Here is a 16,790-nt window from a genome sequence, read left to right as displayed (position 1 = left end):
CTGCCTGGTTTGGAGAATGAGTATGCGATATGAAGAAGGTAGGAAAGGCTAAATTCCATCTGCCAAAAACCAGGGCTCTGGATGCATGGATCAAAAGTCATTCTGATCTCAAGTTAATTTTGGAACAAAATACTGGAAGAAAGCTCTAGAAGAGGTAGGAAGTGTGGCATCCACAGTGCTGGACAAGATTATGAGCAACGAAAGACAGCGTCATTTGCTGTAAACTCTCCAGGACTACTTGATTTTCAGCTTGGACAAAAATCATGTGAAACTTTTTCCAAGCACCACGCCCCACTGCCCCTGTCTGTCTGGAGGCGGAGTCCCAGCAGAGGACAGACAGCACCCTGACTTGTGCTCCATGCACTCTGCCCTCTGGTGGCTTCTCAACCCTGTCCTCAGACTCACCCCAGGCTACGACACCCTTGTTCAGCTTAGCCCAATAAAAAAAAATCAAAAATGAAATAAAGTTTAAGAAACCCTCCAAGGCCAGATTTCCCTTCCATTTCTTGGCCTTCTTGATTTGGCATTTCACTTGGAAAATACAGATACTTTTAGAGTTATAATAGGCTTATGTTGCAATAAACTAGTGAGTTGAAAAGATTCCAAGCCAAATATGCACTGACTACTCCCAGCCTGCGGATCTTCCTAGCTCAGCAGCAACACAGTCATCCATAAAGTCAGTGGTTGGGCCTGGCAAGATGGTTTTATTGGCTAATCCTCAGCCTGCAGGCACCGGCATACCAATTGGGCGCTGGTTTGTGTCCAAGCTGCTCCATTTCCCATACAACTCCCTGCCTGTAGCCTGAGGAAGCAGTGGAAGCTGGCCCAGGCCCTTGGGCCCTTGCACCCTTTGGGAAACCCAGAAGAAGCTCCAGGCTCCCAGCTTCAGATCAGCTTAGCTTTGGTCACTGTGGGCCTTCAAGGATGAATCAACAGATGCAATCTCTTTGTCTCTATACATCTGTTTTTCCAATAAAAATAAATTTATCTTTAAAAAATCAGTGGCTTGTTCTGATGATCGCATGACTGCTGGGAGCTGCCACTGCTGCCCCTGCCCAGGTTCCAAGGGCGGTTAGCACCGCACGTTGCCAGCCATGGAAAAAGTCAAAACGCAAAACTAGAAGTCATGTTTCTCCTGAAAGTGTGCCACTTTTACACTATTGTAAAATAAAAGTGACCTGCTATATAAAGGAGTATACCTTAAATACCTGCTGTGAGTGCCAGCTGAGGCATGACCATATGCCAAAGCAATCGCAGTAAACCAATGCTGGGCTAAATGTTTATACACATTGCTTCATTTTAAGAACAAATGGAGGGGCCCAATGCAATAGCGTAGTGGTTAAAGGTCCTCGCCTTGAACGCACTGGGATCCCATATGGTTGCTGGTTCTAATCCCGGAGAACCTGTTTCCCTGTGGCCTGGGAAAGCAGTAGAGGATGGCCTAGAGCCTTGGGACCCTGCACCTGCTCTTGGCTTCGGATTGGCTCAGCTCTAGCTGTTGTGGCCATTTGGGGAGTGAGCCATTGGACGGAAGATTTTCCTCTCTGTCTCTCCTCCTCTCTGTATATTTGCCTTTCCAAAACAATAATAATAATAATAATAATGATAATAATAATAAATCTTTTTTTAAAAAAGAGCCAATGGAAGCCAAGTATGACTGCCTTGTTTTCCAGAGGAAATAGACACTGAGAAAGTAAATATCAGAGCCTGGAGTAGAATCCAGCTCTCCAGGTCACCGCAAGCTCATCTTCAACATCACTGGGTGATGCTGATCCAGCCACAAGCACAGGCATCAGTTGCTCTAAAAACAGGTGCTCCGGATGTATACTGTCCCCGCACATTTTTAACTGAAATCAACTGCTCTGCTCTAACACTTAACTAGTTTGGCTGTCACCAAGTCATCAGAGTGACAGCACCAAAAACACACCCTTTCAACAGGACTTGGAATCCAGCACAAAGGTGACAGTATTCCTAAAAATGCAAAAGACTGAGCAAGCAGCCTTTCTTCTGTTTGTTAGTCAACCAACGAAGCTAAAGATGATGACATAGACAGCGTTGAAGGAAGGCACATGAGGAGAAGTTAAATCAAGACAATTTAGCCTTGCCTGGTGCCCCCACTGTCTTCATAGCAACACCTTTATGTCACCAGCTGCAGGGTCTGCATTGTGTATTTTAGTCACTCCACATAAGTCAAAATCCCCTTATGTTTGCTTTTAAAAGCAGAGCACGATAAAGAGATGACTCATAAAATAATTTGAATCTTATTTTTGTATTTATCAATTTTTAAAGATTTATTTTACTTTTATTAGAAAGGCAGATATACAGAGAGAAGGAGAGACAGAGAGGAAGATCTTCTGTCTGATGATGGTTCACTCCCCAAGCAGCTGCAATGGCTGGGGCTGAGCTAAACCAAAGCCAGGAACTTCTTCTGGGTCTTCTACATAGATGTAGGGTCCCAAGGCTTTTGGGCCATCCTCAACTGTTTTTCCAGGCCATAGCAGGGAGCTGGATGGGAGGTGGAGTAGCTGGGATTAGAACCGGCGCCTATAAGGGATCCCAGGGCATTCAAGGCTAGGACTTTAGCCATTATGCTACAGTGCTGGGTCTAATAATTTGAATCTTAAATGTTCTACTTAGACCGGTAATTCATAGCAAGTCTTCATGACAGTTTAGGAGAGACCCCAGGGAGGGAAAGAAAGGTTTATTGTTCTGGTAGCTATAAGGGAACTTGCTGTTACAAACTGTGTAGCCAATACCATGTCAACTAATTTCATTACGTTATAAATTGTTACTGATGTAATGTCAGGGGTTTTTAATTGATTGGGATGATACTCTGTCGACTCTACCTTTAGACTAGAGATGGTCTCCCCAAGAAACTGTTGAATTTATCTGGACAATAAGATGCTGGACTCTATGCTCCTAGATGCAAGGAAAGAATCTCAACTGAATTTGAACTGTAGTAATGCAATAAGAATCCACCATGGGAGGGGGGCGAGAAATTGTGTAGCTGTCCCTGCTGGTGGGTGCTAGGGAGAGATGATGCACAGTGAGGGACCACTCAGCCCCTCACCTCTGCCCTAGGAAGACTCCTGTAGCTCTGTAAATGAAAACCACACCACTTCTTGGGGTTTGATTGTCTTTTATTCCTTCCTTCCCACAACCAGTAAAAAAAAGAAGAAAAGAAAAAATGCAATCAACACAGGTACAAGCATCCAATCAGAGCGCAAAGTCGGCCTGAGCCGCTGTCTAGTTTAGCTACATATTTACAGAGGGTGTAGCATGTGCAGGGCTGCAAGAGCACACTCAGAAGGTAGTGTGTAACAAAATATACAAAGGTAGCCTTTTCTTTACATGTCATAGAAAGAACCCTTCCTCATTTCTGAAGGAGAGCACTACAACACACAAAACCACAGGTGCTATTTACTGTATAACTTATGAAAAATGCTGTACATGGTGCACGGCTATAAATATAAAGATCTCTGTTGGGAACTACTATCTATACAAGGGTGTCTGGGGAGGGCTCAGCAGTGTCCTAACCTATGAGGCTGGGAATAGGAGCAGGGTGGGCCACAGGACCTTGGCATGCACCTGCACCAACTCTCTGTCCTAGAGAAGCTGAAACTTGCCTAGGAGCACTGGACAGGGAGGAAGAGCAGCAGTGTGACTCACACAGGAAGAGAATCTAGGATGAGCAATGAGCACAGGTGGGCCCCACCATCCTGGGCCCCAGCCCTGAGGACACCCCAGCCATGCCTTGGGTTCCTCGCCCCGGGAGAAAATTGTGGAGCTTTGCATTCACAGAGAGAAGGCAGGGAAACAAAGCTCACTGGCTCACTGGAAAATGGTAGGAAAAATGTCCCAGTGGATGGATGGCTGGGAGCAAAGATGGCCCAGGAAGTAAAGAAGAGGCAGAGAGAAAGTGGAAGCTGTTGACACACAACACTTCCTGAAGTTCAAGGTGGACAATGGAGGAGGAAGGGGGCTTCCAGAATTCAATTCTTATAAGATTTGACAGGGGTGATTGTTATCTGACCAAGAGAAGGGCATCAGGTGACAGCTGCAATGTGTCTTCTAAATTAGCCCAGTGAAGAACCTGGGGCCCCTCCTTGGCAAATAAACAGCAACCCTGCCAAATGCTGCCCATCCCATACTGTCACCTTGCATCATAGACCTGGCTCGGGAACAGGACTCCCTTGTGCTCGGGAAGGTGGGAATCACAGGTGGGTAGTAACCTGAACCCCCCTTGGACTGCAGGTGCGACTGCCTTCCAAGAAACCTGGGGACTAGGACAGCACAGGTAAACTGCTTGGGCTAGCCATACCTGCCCAGGTGAGGAAGCCCTAGCAGGGGATTTGGGGAGCACTCAATGTGGCCAAGTCTCCCATATGGACTTCTCCAGGTCTCCAAGCCATTACATTCACTCTCTGGACCTGGGCCAAGACAGAAGGATGCCAGGAGGAGGCTGGGGGGGTTGGGAAGAGACAGATGCCAGGGTTGTCAGAGTGAAGGATGTTTGCACACACAGAACATTCACAATGACCTCTGCACCCAAGAGAAGCTCTGTAACCATCCCCAACATCAGATCCCCCTTTCCTTCCCTGGAGGGCAGTAGGAGTGGGCACGCAGATCCTAGGGCAGCTGCCATGTGGAAGGAGAGGTACCAGCTATCTAGCCAGGTGCCACGCGGATGTCCTTCTTTGTGGGGGAAGACGCAGAGAACAGGGCTGACAGCCTGGGCCCCAGAGGTGAGCGTCAGGTCCGAGGTGCACATGCTACCTGTGGGAACCACAGCCCCAGGAGTTGGAAGAGGGGGTTACTGAGAAGCAAAGGGGGCAGAGCACATCCCATGTGATGACCTCTGGAGCCTGGATTGGGTCCCTTAGAAAGCCGTGCTCTTTGTGACCAGGGTATCGATGGGGAGCTTGGTCTCGCCCTGGGCCTCCTTGCTCGTGACCGTGTCCTGGGAGGCCTTGATGGGGATGTCCTGGCTCTCGTGGCCCTCCTCCAAGTCCTCACAGCACTTGCTGCAGCGGCAGCACTTACAGCCACACAGCAGGCAGCACAGGCGGCAGCACACGCGACAGCAGCAGCAGCAGCGCTTCTGGCAGCAGCCGGTGAGCAGCGTGACGAGGTGGTCCCAAGGCTTCAGCGAGCGCATCCACAGGGGCAGGAAGCTCCAGTTCTGGAGCTTCTTGGGCAGGACGTGTGGACAGCGGAACTGCAGGAGCCGGAGGCACAAGACCAGGAGCAGCACCAGGATGACGGGCACCCCCACCCCCACCAGCACTGGCCAGCCGGCCAGCGAGAGGCCGAATACTATCAATGGGATCAGGAAGAAAAAGAAGACGATGTACACGATGGCGAACCAGCGATACTTGGCTGAGGTGTTGCCTAGCCACTTGGCCAGGCGGATGGGCAGGCGGGTGAACGGGATTGGGTACCACAACAGGATGCCAGAGACGTTGAAGAAGAAGTGGCACAGGGCGATCTACGAGACAGGAGGGGGACAGGTGAGTGGCCATGGGAGGCCGGCATAGGGCTTCCTTGTTTCTCCATCTCAGCACACAGTGGGACCTACATATTCCCCAAGGCCCTACTATGCATCTGGGGAGACTGGAGGAGGCACAATCCCAAATCAACTTTCAGGCCATGAAGACCATTAGGCACCAACAGTGGCTTTGCCTACTGTCACCCCAACATGCCTTATCCCTACTGCCTTCCTCTGGCAAGCAGAAGGGAAGTTCACTGGATCCTTGGATTTCTGTGTTCAATGGTTCATTCTCAGTCAGCACTGGGAGGGGGAGGAAGGGATGGCTAGAGTCAGGAAAAACACCACAACAACAGCAACCAATGAGGACACAGGCTATGGGCACCTCACCCAGATAAACACAGTTCTCCATGACACCTGTCAAGTGGCAGCCATTATTACAGATGGAGGAGGAGAACTTGGCCACTTTCCCATGCTCAGGGCTCTACTGGAACCTTGTCCAGTAGAGTAGCCACCAGCCACAAGTGGGACTATTATGCCCCCTTGGGATGTGCTAGCAGGTGGATTTGGAAGACAGCCATAATTCCTGGATCTCATCATGAAAGAAATATATATCTAATATATATGCATATATATATATTTATTGCATGTTGACATGATGATGGATTCATTATTAAAATGAGTCTCCTCATATGATGCTATACCCTCATGAAATGTCAGTTCAAACCCTAGCAGGCTTCAAATCCTAGCTCTTCTGTTTCAGATCCAGCTTCCTGCTAATGCACACACCCTGACAGGCAGCAGTGATGGCTTAAATACCATGTCCCTGTCATGCACATCAAACCTGGAGTAAGTCAGGCTCCTGGCTCTGGCCTGGCTCAGTCCTGTTTTCTTTAGGCATTTGGGAATGAACCAGCAAATCGAAGATAACTCTGTCTCTCTGTCATGCATTAAAATAAGATAAAAGTTTCCTTTTCTTTTTTCTTTTCTGGATAACTACATCAGTACCCTGAGGCAACCAGTGAGAGACCAGTGAGATAAGGTTGAAATCTGCCCATAACCACAGAGTCCCCTGACCCATGCCATGCTCTGACCTGGAGCGAGCTCTTCAACGTATTGCCCGGGCTGGCCAAGGCAGCCAGGATGGCGGTGGTGGTGGTGCCGATGTTGGCACCTAGCGTGAGTGGGTAGGCCCTATCAATGCTTATGACTCCGATACCTGGGGAAGAAACACAGAACCACACGATGTTCACCCTTGCATCCAACAGGACATGGCAAGTAGCCAAAGTGAGATGCCAGTGAGGAACTTACCGATCAGCGGGGTCATGGCAGACGTGAACACGGAGCTGCTCTGCACGATGAAGGTCATGCCTGCCCCGACGAGGATGGCCAGGTAGCCAGTCAGCCAGGAAAAGGGGAAAGGGAAATCTGCAAGAGAGAAGGACAGGAGATCATTCACAAGCCCACAGGGAAAGCCAGGTGGCTGCAGACTGGTGCTCAGCACCCTGGGGGCAGAGGCTGGCCTGGGCATGGGGTCATCCAGGTACTCACCCACCCTGCTGCTCACCCCAGCCAAGGTCTGAGACTGCTAGAGACTAGATTGCTAAAAACCAGTCTCCTTCGCTGTTGTCTTTCATCTTGCACATATAGAGGGTGAAGTCAAGGACACAGGGGAGTATTAGGAAGACATAAACATTCACTGGAGGCCAGGTGAGAGAGGCTAGCACAGTCAGACTACCAGCCTCCTCCTACACGTAGGCTTCCCAGCCAGCTCCCATCCTGGTCTCGCCATCAATTCTTGTTTTCCTCCTTTCCTTTCACCTCAAGAAACACCAAGCAAATGGAACAACCCTGCAGGCCCCTGCTTGCTGGTCAGTGTCCAGGGCTGCCCAGTTCATTCTCCCAACAACTTGGGGAGACGGTGTCTCTTGGATGCATCGCTCTGAGATTTCATGGACTGGCAATGTCAATGGCTTGGTCGGCTCTCACTGGTTGCCTCGGGGTGTTGATGTAGTTATCCAGAACCATACATCCTTCCCAGATTGAAGGGAAGTGAACATGAGGGTGGATACCTGATCTCTTTTTCCTGGGGCTATCGAAAACCTCCCAGGGAAGCCAAACTCCCAGCTCTCTGGAGTCAAGATTCCAAGGGTCTTGGCAAGAAAATCTGAGCCTGCACCCTTACATCATGCAGGACACCAAGGAAAATTCCCAGGACAAATGACATCTTCACTTATGTACTGCACACAAGACAGGAGTTCTATGTGAAGCCATTGCCAGATGAAAACTGAAGAAGCTTCCAGGGTGACCCTGGTGATGCCCAGAGCTGGCAGTGGAAAGGGCAGCACAGCTTACCAGTGTTGATGGTCTTCTTGATGACAACAGCCACCTGTCCCTTCAGCACAGAGCCCAGGAGCTTGACGATCATGATCAGGCAGCCGCAGAGAACCATCAGAGAGATGATCAGCAGAATGGAGCCCACAGCCGAATCCGGGAGGCCAAAATTCACAAAGATGTGCTGGCCTGAGGGACCATGAGCAATCTCATCAGGGTACAGACAGCCATCATGGCCTCAGCACAGACTTGGTCCCCAGCATCCTCCTCCTCACAGTAACATCCTGGCCATTAGCGACACACACACACACACACACACACACACACACACACACACACACACACACACACACTGCAGCCCAGAATCGGCCATGTTTTCCAGCCTCCCTTGCAGCTAAGTGTAGACTAAGTGTGGTTCTCTCCAGTGGACCTCATAAAACTGGGAAACAATGATCTCCTAAAATTGCCCAGCAAATTAGCCCTCCTATCCAATTCTGCTACCTCTACATCCTGCCTATGGCAGTAAGGGCAAGTTAGAATAGGTGATTTTGCTAATTTAAAAACCCCTTGGTTTTCAAAATCCCAGTATGCCCCTCATAATTCCAGCAGACTCCAGTTATATCAGCAGATGTATTACATAGCACCCAGGATAGACGAGGTACTAGGTTCACTAGTTCTGGAGGGCAAATTGCAGAGGTTCACAAAAGGGAATGCAGCGAATAGAAGTAAAAAATCTTAGGGGCAAAGATCACAGGGGTTGTGTTGCAGCTTGTTAAAAGAAACGGAGTAGGCATCTGGCACAGCGCTCGAGTCTCTCCTCCCATGCTCTCTACTTCTCACCCAGCTGCCTCCTAATGAGCATCCTCAGAGGCAGGGAAGGATGGCTCAGGTGTTTGGCTGCCTGTCACCCAGCAAGACGCCTTGGCAAGACTCCTTGGGACTGGTACAGCCTTGGCTGTTGTAGACATTTGGGGAGTGAATCAGTAAATGCAAGATTAATCTCCACCTTTTCCCTCAAATAAAATGAGCATAAATAAAAATTAAATTCATAAAAAAGGACCAAAACATCAATGGCACTCACACTTGGCAATGTTTTCCTTGTGGGTGACGTTCTTCAAGGTCCAGGTATCAACTCCATCAGTCCAGCAGAGGGAAGGGGAAGTGCAGTTGACAGGTGAGGGCACGGTGATGTTCATCTCAGCCTGAATGGGAAACACAAGAATGTCCAAAACTTTTTGTGTTCTTTCCATGGGAATGGCAACCAGGCACTGGCATGGGAGGTGACACACACTGGCACGTGCAATGGCTCCACACTATGTTCTCTCTGCCAGACTGCTTATTCCTCTTAATGGGAAAAGCTCATGGAATAACCACGAACAAATGACATCAACCTTTAGCCTTTGGTAGCCCAGGAAGATCAGACATGTGTACATTTAGGAGGCAGGTTGAGCCACAGACCTGCTACAAAAGCAGGATTGATAATGTCCTAATTGCACGAGGGCAAGAATGTGTGTGCTTTCCAGTGCCACTCCCACTCCCAGCCTCATGAATATTCAAGAACACTTACCACACTGGTTAAAGTTTGGCACCAAATCTTGATCATACTCTTGTTTAGAGCTGATTCGTCATTCATCGCAATTTGACTGATAATTTTTTTGTCCAACTGAGAGAGGCAATGGAGAGAAGAAAGTTAGAGATGATGTAGGGTGGGAGTGTCAGAGGCCACTCTGGAAGAACTTTAAGGAGATGGACTTTTAATCCTGAGACCCTATAGAAGTGAACTGGGATTCATCTAGCTGCACCCCAGGGTGGGGCACAGTACCCAGAGGTCAGCAGGTGCTTGGTGAATGAATGGTTCTATGCACAAAAGCTCTGGGGACTGGAGGCCAGGCAGTAGGGGTTGACTGGAAGACAGGAAAAAACTGGATATAAAAGTGGATGCACAAGGGCCCAAGGCAAAAACATCCCCCAAACCTTTCCTATGCATAAGGTGGACAAACACCAGGAACCAGGGCACAGAGACAGCTCCTCGGTCTTTTGGTTGAGTGGGACACTGTGAGCATCAGTGGTATGGGGGAGTAGTGAGAAGGCAGTGCCAGGAGCCCAGTGGAGAATCCTTGGTAAGTACGCAGCACTCCCCAGCCTCAGCCCCAGTAAGGTGGCACATGTGAGGGCATCAAGGCCAGACACACTAAGGTTTGACCATCTTTGGAAGTGCCCACACCTCCCCCCTGGTTAGAGTCAGTGGGATGGGGGCCATAGGGGCAGGCGGTTAGCTCCTTCTACTCTGGGCAGACTCGGGTACCTGGATAATGAGTTTCGTGAAGGGATCCGTGATAACTTTCAGAAGTTCTGGGGCATCTTCTCCATTCTGGAAGTGGAAGCTCTCCACCACAACGTTGGTCAGATTCTCGAGGTAATGGCTGATGACTTCCAGCGGCAGCAGAACAACCACTGAGAGCCAGTTGAAGAAGTCATGGACGGTGGCCCCAGCAAAAGCCCTGCAGCCCAATTAGAACCCCGACATCCGGGTGAGTCAACAAGCGAGAGTCATCTACCTGTGTCTCCTGTCCCTGGCTGAGAAGGTGTCACCTGTCTGTGCCACACAACAGGTGTGCAAATCTCATTTTATTCTCATGGCAGTCCAAGGTGGGTAGCAGTAATAGTCCCATTCAAAAGATGAAGAAACTGAGAGCCGGTTGGTCTGCTCAGCTTTGCACTGCTTGAAAGGGCTGCTTATGACTGCTGTGTGGTGAAGGCAGTCTTCCTTTGGGAAGGCAGAAGGCAGGTCATAGCCAAAGGCATCCATGTAAGTGAATTCTTAGTCTCCTGGAGACCATGGTGAAGGCCATGAACAGTGTCTACAAGGCTTGGACATCACAGTCCATATCCATCTGGAGAAGCTCAAAGATTCCTTCTGAATTCCTTCCAAACCCCACAATCACAAACCTTGCTACTTCACGTTAGCTCTGTTTTCTGCAAGGAAAACTCCTTCAAAGAACTTCTGCATCTCCAAGATGCTCAATACCCAATTGGATATGGGATGTGAATGGTCAACACCAGTTAATAATCCACAAGCAGGGCAAATGTTTAGCTTGACTCATAAAAGGAATTTATTGGTAAGGACAAGTTTTTCCCTATTATCTGAGCTAAATTAAAGAACACTTTCATATCCCACTGACACAGCGGAAAGTAAATAATTCTTAGTAGTATGGCAAGATGTTTTTAAAGTGCTTTATAAATATTTGATACAGTAATTACTACTCTAAGAATCTAAGAATACGATCCCAACAATTTGGGAGAGAAAGATACACTCTCAAAGATGTTCTACAGGGCCCGGCATGATGGTTCAGTGGCTAAATCCTCACCTTGCAAGTGCCAGGATCCCATATGGGTGTCAGTTCATGTCCCAGCTGCTCTACTTCCCATCAGCTCCCTGTTTGTGGCTTGGGAAAGCAGTGGAGGGTTGCCCAAGACCTTAGGATCCTGCACCCGTATAGATGACTCAGAGGAAGATCCTGACTCCTGGTTTCAGATTGATTCAGCTTGGGCCGGTATGGCCACTTGGGCAATGAACCAACACATGGAATCTGCCTTTCAGTAAAAATAAATAAATATATAGTTTTCCTTGCATATGTGTGTGTGTGTGTATACACATTTTTTAAGACTTTTCAAAACTGACAAAACAATGTTGAAAACATATTGAAATACCCCCAGCAGGGGTTGAGCGGAGTCATGCAATCACCCCATTAGAGTTCCTGTTTCCATCTCATAGACTACCTGGAGGCCAAAACTAGTGTAACCATGAAAAGCACCCAAGTCCAGAATAAGAAGACCTGCATGAAATCCCAGCTATGTGGCCCTGCCTGAAGCCACTCAGCTTTTGGGTTTCCAGGCTTACTAACAAACTGGTAGGGAAAAAATCTACTCAGCGTTTTGAGAAGATCCCAGCAGGAGATGCACTGATGTGTTATTATTGTGGCCCTCAGTGCATTTCTTCAGGAACCCAAATGAAGGGCTGCAACTAAGGATGTCCACTGACTTGGCCAGCTCGTCAGCAGATGGGGATGACGTTGGATGCCACCTGCCTGACTGCATGGTGACCACAACACAGAGACAAGCTGGGAACTGTCCCCATGTCCTAGTCAGCTCAGGAAATGCCCTTTGTGAACTGGGGGAGACTATCCCAGGAACCCTCGTGGTAGAAGAACAGTGTTCCCTCTGTCTACATTCAACCTGCCCGACTCTCAGGTCTTTCACATCCACCAAACCTACAATTTGCCTTTTATTGGCATGGAAGCGAGGAACAAAGAAGAAAAAAAAATAGCACACTAAATTGGCTCAAAATGTAAGTTTCAGGAAGTTATAATTATTTATGATTAGGTGAGACAGTCAATCTGACCCTAACTGGCGTAGTTTCAATTTCCCCAGCCAACAGGTTTGAAGTTTCCAGTCAGAGCTCACCTTTAGTGAGCCTTGACCACATGCCAGGTACTTTGCTCAACACCTAACTACACAATTGTATTTAATCCTTAAGATGATACAGATAATGGGGTCAGTGTTATGGCACAGCAAGTTAAGCCACTGTCTGGAATATCAGGACCTCATGAATCCTGGTATGTGTCCTGCTTCTAGTCCAGCTCCCTGCTAATAATGTGCTTGGGAAAGCAGTGGATGATGGCTCAAGTACTTGATCTCCTGCCATCCACCTGGGAGATGCTCATGGAGTCCATCTTCCAGGCTTCAAACAGGTTTGAGTTCAATCCATTGGTACAGAAGTGATCGCAGCCCCCATTGTCTTCCCCCCACCATGGCTGCTCCTAGAAGCACAAGCAGTGAGCCTGGCAAGCACATCCTTCCAGCCAGTTTAGGGCCTGAGGGTAGCCAAGGCTAGCTCAGCACCTCTGCTTACCTTCTGAACTCGGTCCTGTCTCCCGCCTGCATGAGTGCCACAATGGTGTTGGTGATGGAGGTCCCGATGTTGGCCCCCATGATGATGGGAATGGCAGCCCGCACGGTCAACACTGGCGAGAGGACAGAGCCGTTAGCAAGCTCAGTTAGATGGCCTCCATGTTCTGACTAACCCATGTGGTGGCCCTCATCCTCCGGGCCTCTGCAGGCTCATGGGCCTCAGCAGAAATAGGATGAAAGCTTGGGACAGCCACCCAGTCACAGGCACGTGCCAACCCCTAAACTCTCTGAAGCCCTGCCAGGGGCCTGTCTGAATTCCTCTCTCCTTTCTATTACTGATGCAAGGCCAGCTTGAAAGAAAGCAACCAGTAAGCAAAGACGCTCCAGGCCCCACAGGTACAACTGAGTCAGCCGGACACGGCACAAAGTATCTGCTTTTAGAAGGCGTTGTATGCAAGCCAGACATCAAACGTTTGTGTTTATGAGCCCAGTTCTTAGCAGGATCATTTCTTTCTCTAACAAAAATCAGTGTCTTGGGCCCCTGCACCCATATGGGAGTGACCCAGAAGCTCCTGGCTCCTGGCTTTGGACTAGGTTAGCTCTGAGATGGCTGTTGAGTACTTGAAATGTGACTCCTACAGCTGAGAAAAGGAATTATTTTATTTCAAGCCTAACTGAGGGTCATTATAATGAATTGGCCACATGTGCAGAGTGCTACAGGATCCAGATGTGTTTCCTGAGCTGGCCATCAGAATGGAAACTGGACCCACATTTGCTGGACACGAGAGGAAGGACAACAGTGCTGACAAGGGCTGAGCAGACCCAGAGTCAGTTCCAAACTGCTCCTGCCTGCCACGCAGGTACACTCACGGGAAGAAGACACCATGCTGACGACGACGGACGTGGAGGTACTGGAACTCTGCACCAAGACAGTCACCAGCACGCCGATCACCAGCCCCGACAAGGGGTTAGACATGATGGAGTTGTTGCTGAAGAACTGTCCGGCCACCTTTCCTGAAAAACAAACCCATGGCCATGACGGGGCAGATGTGGCCAATAAGAAGCCAGGCCTTTGTTTGAGGTCAGGTGGCTCCGGGGCGGGGGCTGGGGTGGAGAGCTCCTTTCTCGCTGCTGCCTGTGGGATCTGGCTTCCTCGTGGCTTCTGCTGGCACCATCCCGTGCCAGGGGAGATCCGGCCATTCCCATGTACCTATCATCACCATCTCTCTGATCTAGCTGTCCCCACCCTGACCCTGTGCCCCTGAGAGGCTCCTAGTCAGTACACCCTGGAACCCTCCCAGCTCCCAACCTTCTCCAGCCTTCTCTTAGAGTTGTAAGCTGGGCTAATGGGTACCAGGGAGCCACCTCTGAGTTCCTAAGTCCTCACCCTTTGGGATGTATTCCCAGGGCAGTTTATCCTCCAGCAACGGACCTCTCTTCCTTGCATCCCCCCACCAGCTGCAGCCTCAGTCCAGGGTCATCCTGGAGCTGGATGCTGAGAGTCAACTTTGAGAGCACGTCTCAGAGACAGCCAATCCACTGTCCAGTCCGTTACAGACAAGGCCAACAGATGCAAGGTGGCTCATCCAAGAAGAATCAGAGCCTAAAGCCACTGGCTGCCACTGCTCAGGAACCAGGGAATCAGGTGGTGTTCCTCTCAGCAGTATCCCACACCCACATCTTCCACAAAGATGGGAGGCACCAAGGGATGCAGAAACCCATGGCTCTGATCCAAGACTGAATCTGGACTATGAAGAAGCCTCTCAGGTGGGTCAGCACCGGGTCCCACTCCTCTGCAAATGTTGGCAACAGAGCCCTGAGAATGCCCCACTCACGGCACAGCCTCTTCCTGTGGCCTCCATGTGATGCTAGGGGAAAGGGCGGGTCACTCTAGTGACCTCAGAGCCACTCTGTTTGACCTGCCCAGCTTTGAGGTTTGCCCTGCCTTTGGCCTCAGAGGAATATTCTTTGTTCTTCTATAGTGTCCTAGAGTAGGGAGGCCAAAGGTGGCAGGAATTCCTCAGATAACTCTTCATATCAGAGAATTTCCTGCCTGGGGCTTAGCCGACACACACCAGGAGCTGATGGCTTGGAATCAGCCCCAGCCCGGACCTGAGCATTCGGAGCCAATCACAGCTCTTTTACAGACCTCAGTTTTCTTCTCTCTACAATGGGGGTGTAGCAGTCACAGGACGCTCTGCCAGGGGGCCTGAGTCCTAAGAGTCTCTGGAGGCTGCCGCTGAAAATGCTTGCTGATTTAGTCCCTGCCCACCAAGCTCATTGTCCTAGCTTCAGCCCCAAAGGGTTGGGCCTTGCGCCCCCTACCTCCAACCAGCTGGAAGGCACTGCTGAGGACATCCAGGGAGCACACGAACAAGTAGAGAAATCCCAGGAGCATAAGAAACTTCCCAATTCCTTGGAGGACACAGAAAATCTTCCCTTTGGTGTCTCGGTCTGTGAGGGGTGGGAGTAAAGACACAAAGACTTAGAGCAAAACATTGGTGATGAGCTCCTATGTACCCTTCACCCTTCGTGGGTCCTGTAGGTGAGGCCAGGCCAGGCTAGGTCAGCAAGCTGCTAGCCGGCAGCTCTTAGGGTCCTTCTGGCTGCAAACCATTTAGCTGAACGCCCTGGGGAGCCTCTAAAAGGATTTGCAGGCAGGAGGGAGCCCTGTGGTCTGGGTTTGAAGCTCGACTTGGCTGTACCAGGCTGTCACTAAGGGGGTGAATGAGGGTGGTAGCCAGGTAAGAGCTCTCAGCACCTGCCAAGTGCAAGGTCAGATATAATGGCCCTCAAAAGCCCCTTCACAAGAGCTCAGACAATTTTCTAGAATGTGGCTGCCGGGTAGCAATCACAGCCTCAATTTGTGCCAGGTTTGGGGCCTCAGATTTCCTGGGCTGCTGCGTTTTCTCACTCACTGGTAATGGACGTTTCACCTTCTCCCTTCTCCCAGCTCCTTCCCTGACTCCCACCCTCATTTTCCCCCAGCTGAGCGTGGCTCATCTCCAGACACACCTCCTGCCTTGTATTTGAGATTGTCACCCTTGCCGCCCCCCCAGCTGTTCTGAATGCTCAATGCTTGCTTTCCTGCATGCCCAGGGTAAGATGAGAGAAACACCCGAACAGCTGTTAGTGGACCTCGTCTGTTCCCAGCTGGATCCACTGCATCTTCCACAATACCCAGGACTTGGTCAGCATGCAGCCCTGGTGCCTGGCACCTCCCCTGGATGGCAGAAGGAACAAAAGATTCACCCCCTCTCCAGCCCACTCTGTGCTTGGATATCAAGCCTCAAAAACAGAGGTGCCATCCCTAGCCATGATCTTGGTTCTTAGGGCATTGAAACTAATAAAGAAAGGAGGGGGACACTGGGTACAGGATAGCTCGTCCCCTGCTCACCTGACCACTTGATCCCCGTGTCTTGGAGCTCAGGCAGGTTCCAGGGGTCATTGTCCTCGGCAGGTTCTTCTATCAGCGCCACAGTGGAGTAGGATGGCAAGAGCTCGATCTTGGTTGAGGGAGCATTGCTATCACCTGATCAAGCAAGCAAGCAACAAAGGCCATGAGAAGCCAGGCCTGCAGCTCCTGGGGGCTTGTCTGCAGCCATGTTCAGAGTACTTACTTTTGTCTTTGTCTTTGGTTGGTGGAGCGGGCTGTTGATCTGCAGCCCCCTCGATATACTTGTTAGGGTCGGACTGTGCATTTTCCGACTCAGGCCAAGGGGCCATGATCTGTGGATCAGAAAAACATAGCTTCAGAAACAGCTATTGTAGGCCAGAATTGTGGCATAATAGGTCCTATTCAGGAGTGCCTGGGCTGCAGTTCTGCCTCCACTTTGGATCCAGCTTCCTGCGGATGCACCTGGGGAGGCAGCAGATGGATGGTGGTGTGGTTTCCTGGGAGCTCCTGCCCCTACAACGATGGGGCTCCAGGTTCTGGCTCTGCAGCCATTTGGGAAGTGAACTCGTCAATGGAAGACCCCTCTGTGTCTCTCTGTCACTCTTCTCAAATAAATAAAACATCAGCAGCCACTGAGAGGAGGCGCCCCTTTGCCAAGAG

General features: G+C 50.0%; 1 protein-coding gene across 1 annotated transcript; it reads right to left on the bottom strand.

Moving 5' to 3' along the window:
• Nucleotides 1–4,879: 4,879 nt before the first annotated feature.
• On the bottom strand, nucleotides 4,880–16,459 carry SLC34A2 (solute carrier family 34 member 2). The gene is made up of 12 exons (XM_040966325.1): nucleotides 16,354–16,459; nucleotides 16,131–16,265; nucleotides 15,059–15,187; nucleotides 13,604–13,747; nucleotides 12,735–12,846; nucleotides 10,128–10,323; nucleotides 9,390–9,485; nucleotides 8,904–9,024; nucleotides 7,844–8,011; nucleotides 6,800–6,916; nucleotides 6,583–6,707; nucleotides 4,880–5,488 (listed from the first exon to the last, which is right to left on the bottom strand). The coding sequence occupies exons 1-12, from the start codon at nucleotides 16,457–16,459 to the stop codon at nucleotides 4,880–4,882; spliced, it is 2,058 nt and encodes a 685-aa protein (XP_040822259.1).
• Between the last annotated feature and the right edge of the window lie 331 nt (nucleotides 16,460–16,790).

Source organism: Ochotona curzoniae, unplaced genomic scaffold (genome assembly GCF_017591425.1).
Source record: "Ochotona curzoniae isolate NIBS_2020 unplaced genomic scaffold, NIBS_Ocur_1.0 scaffold_4505, whole genome shotgun sequence".
NCBI lineage: Eukaryota > Metazoa > Chordata > Mammalia > Lagomorpha > Ochotonidae > Ochotona > Ochotona curzoniae.
This window is presented reverse-complemented; position numbering and strand designations above follow the sequence as displayed.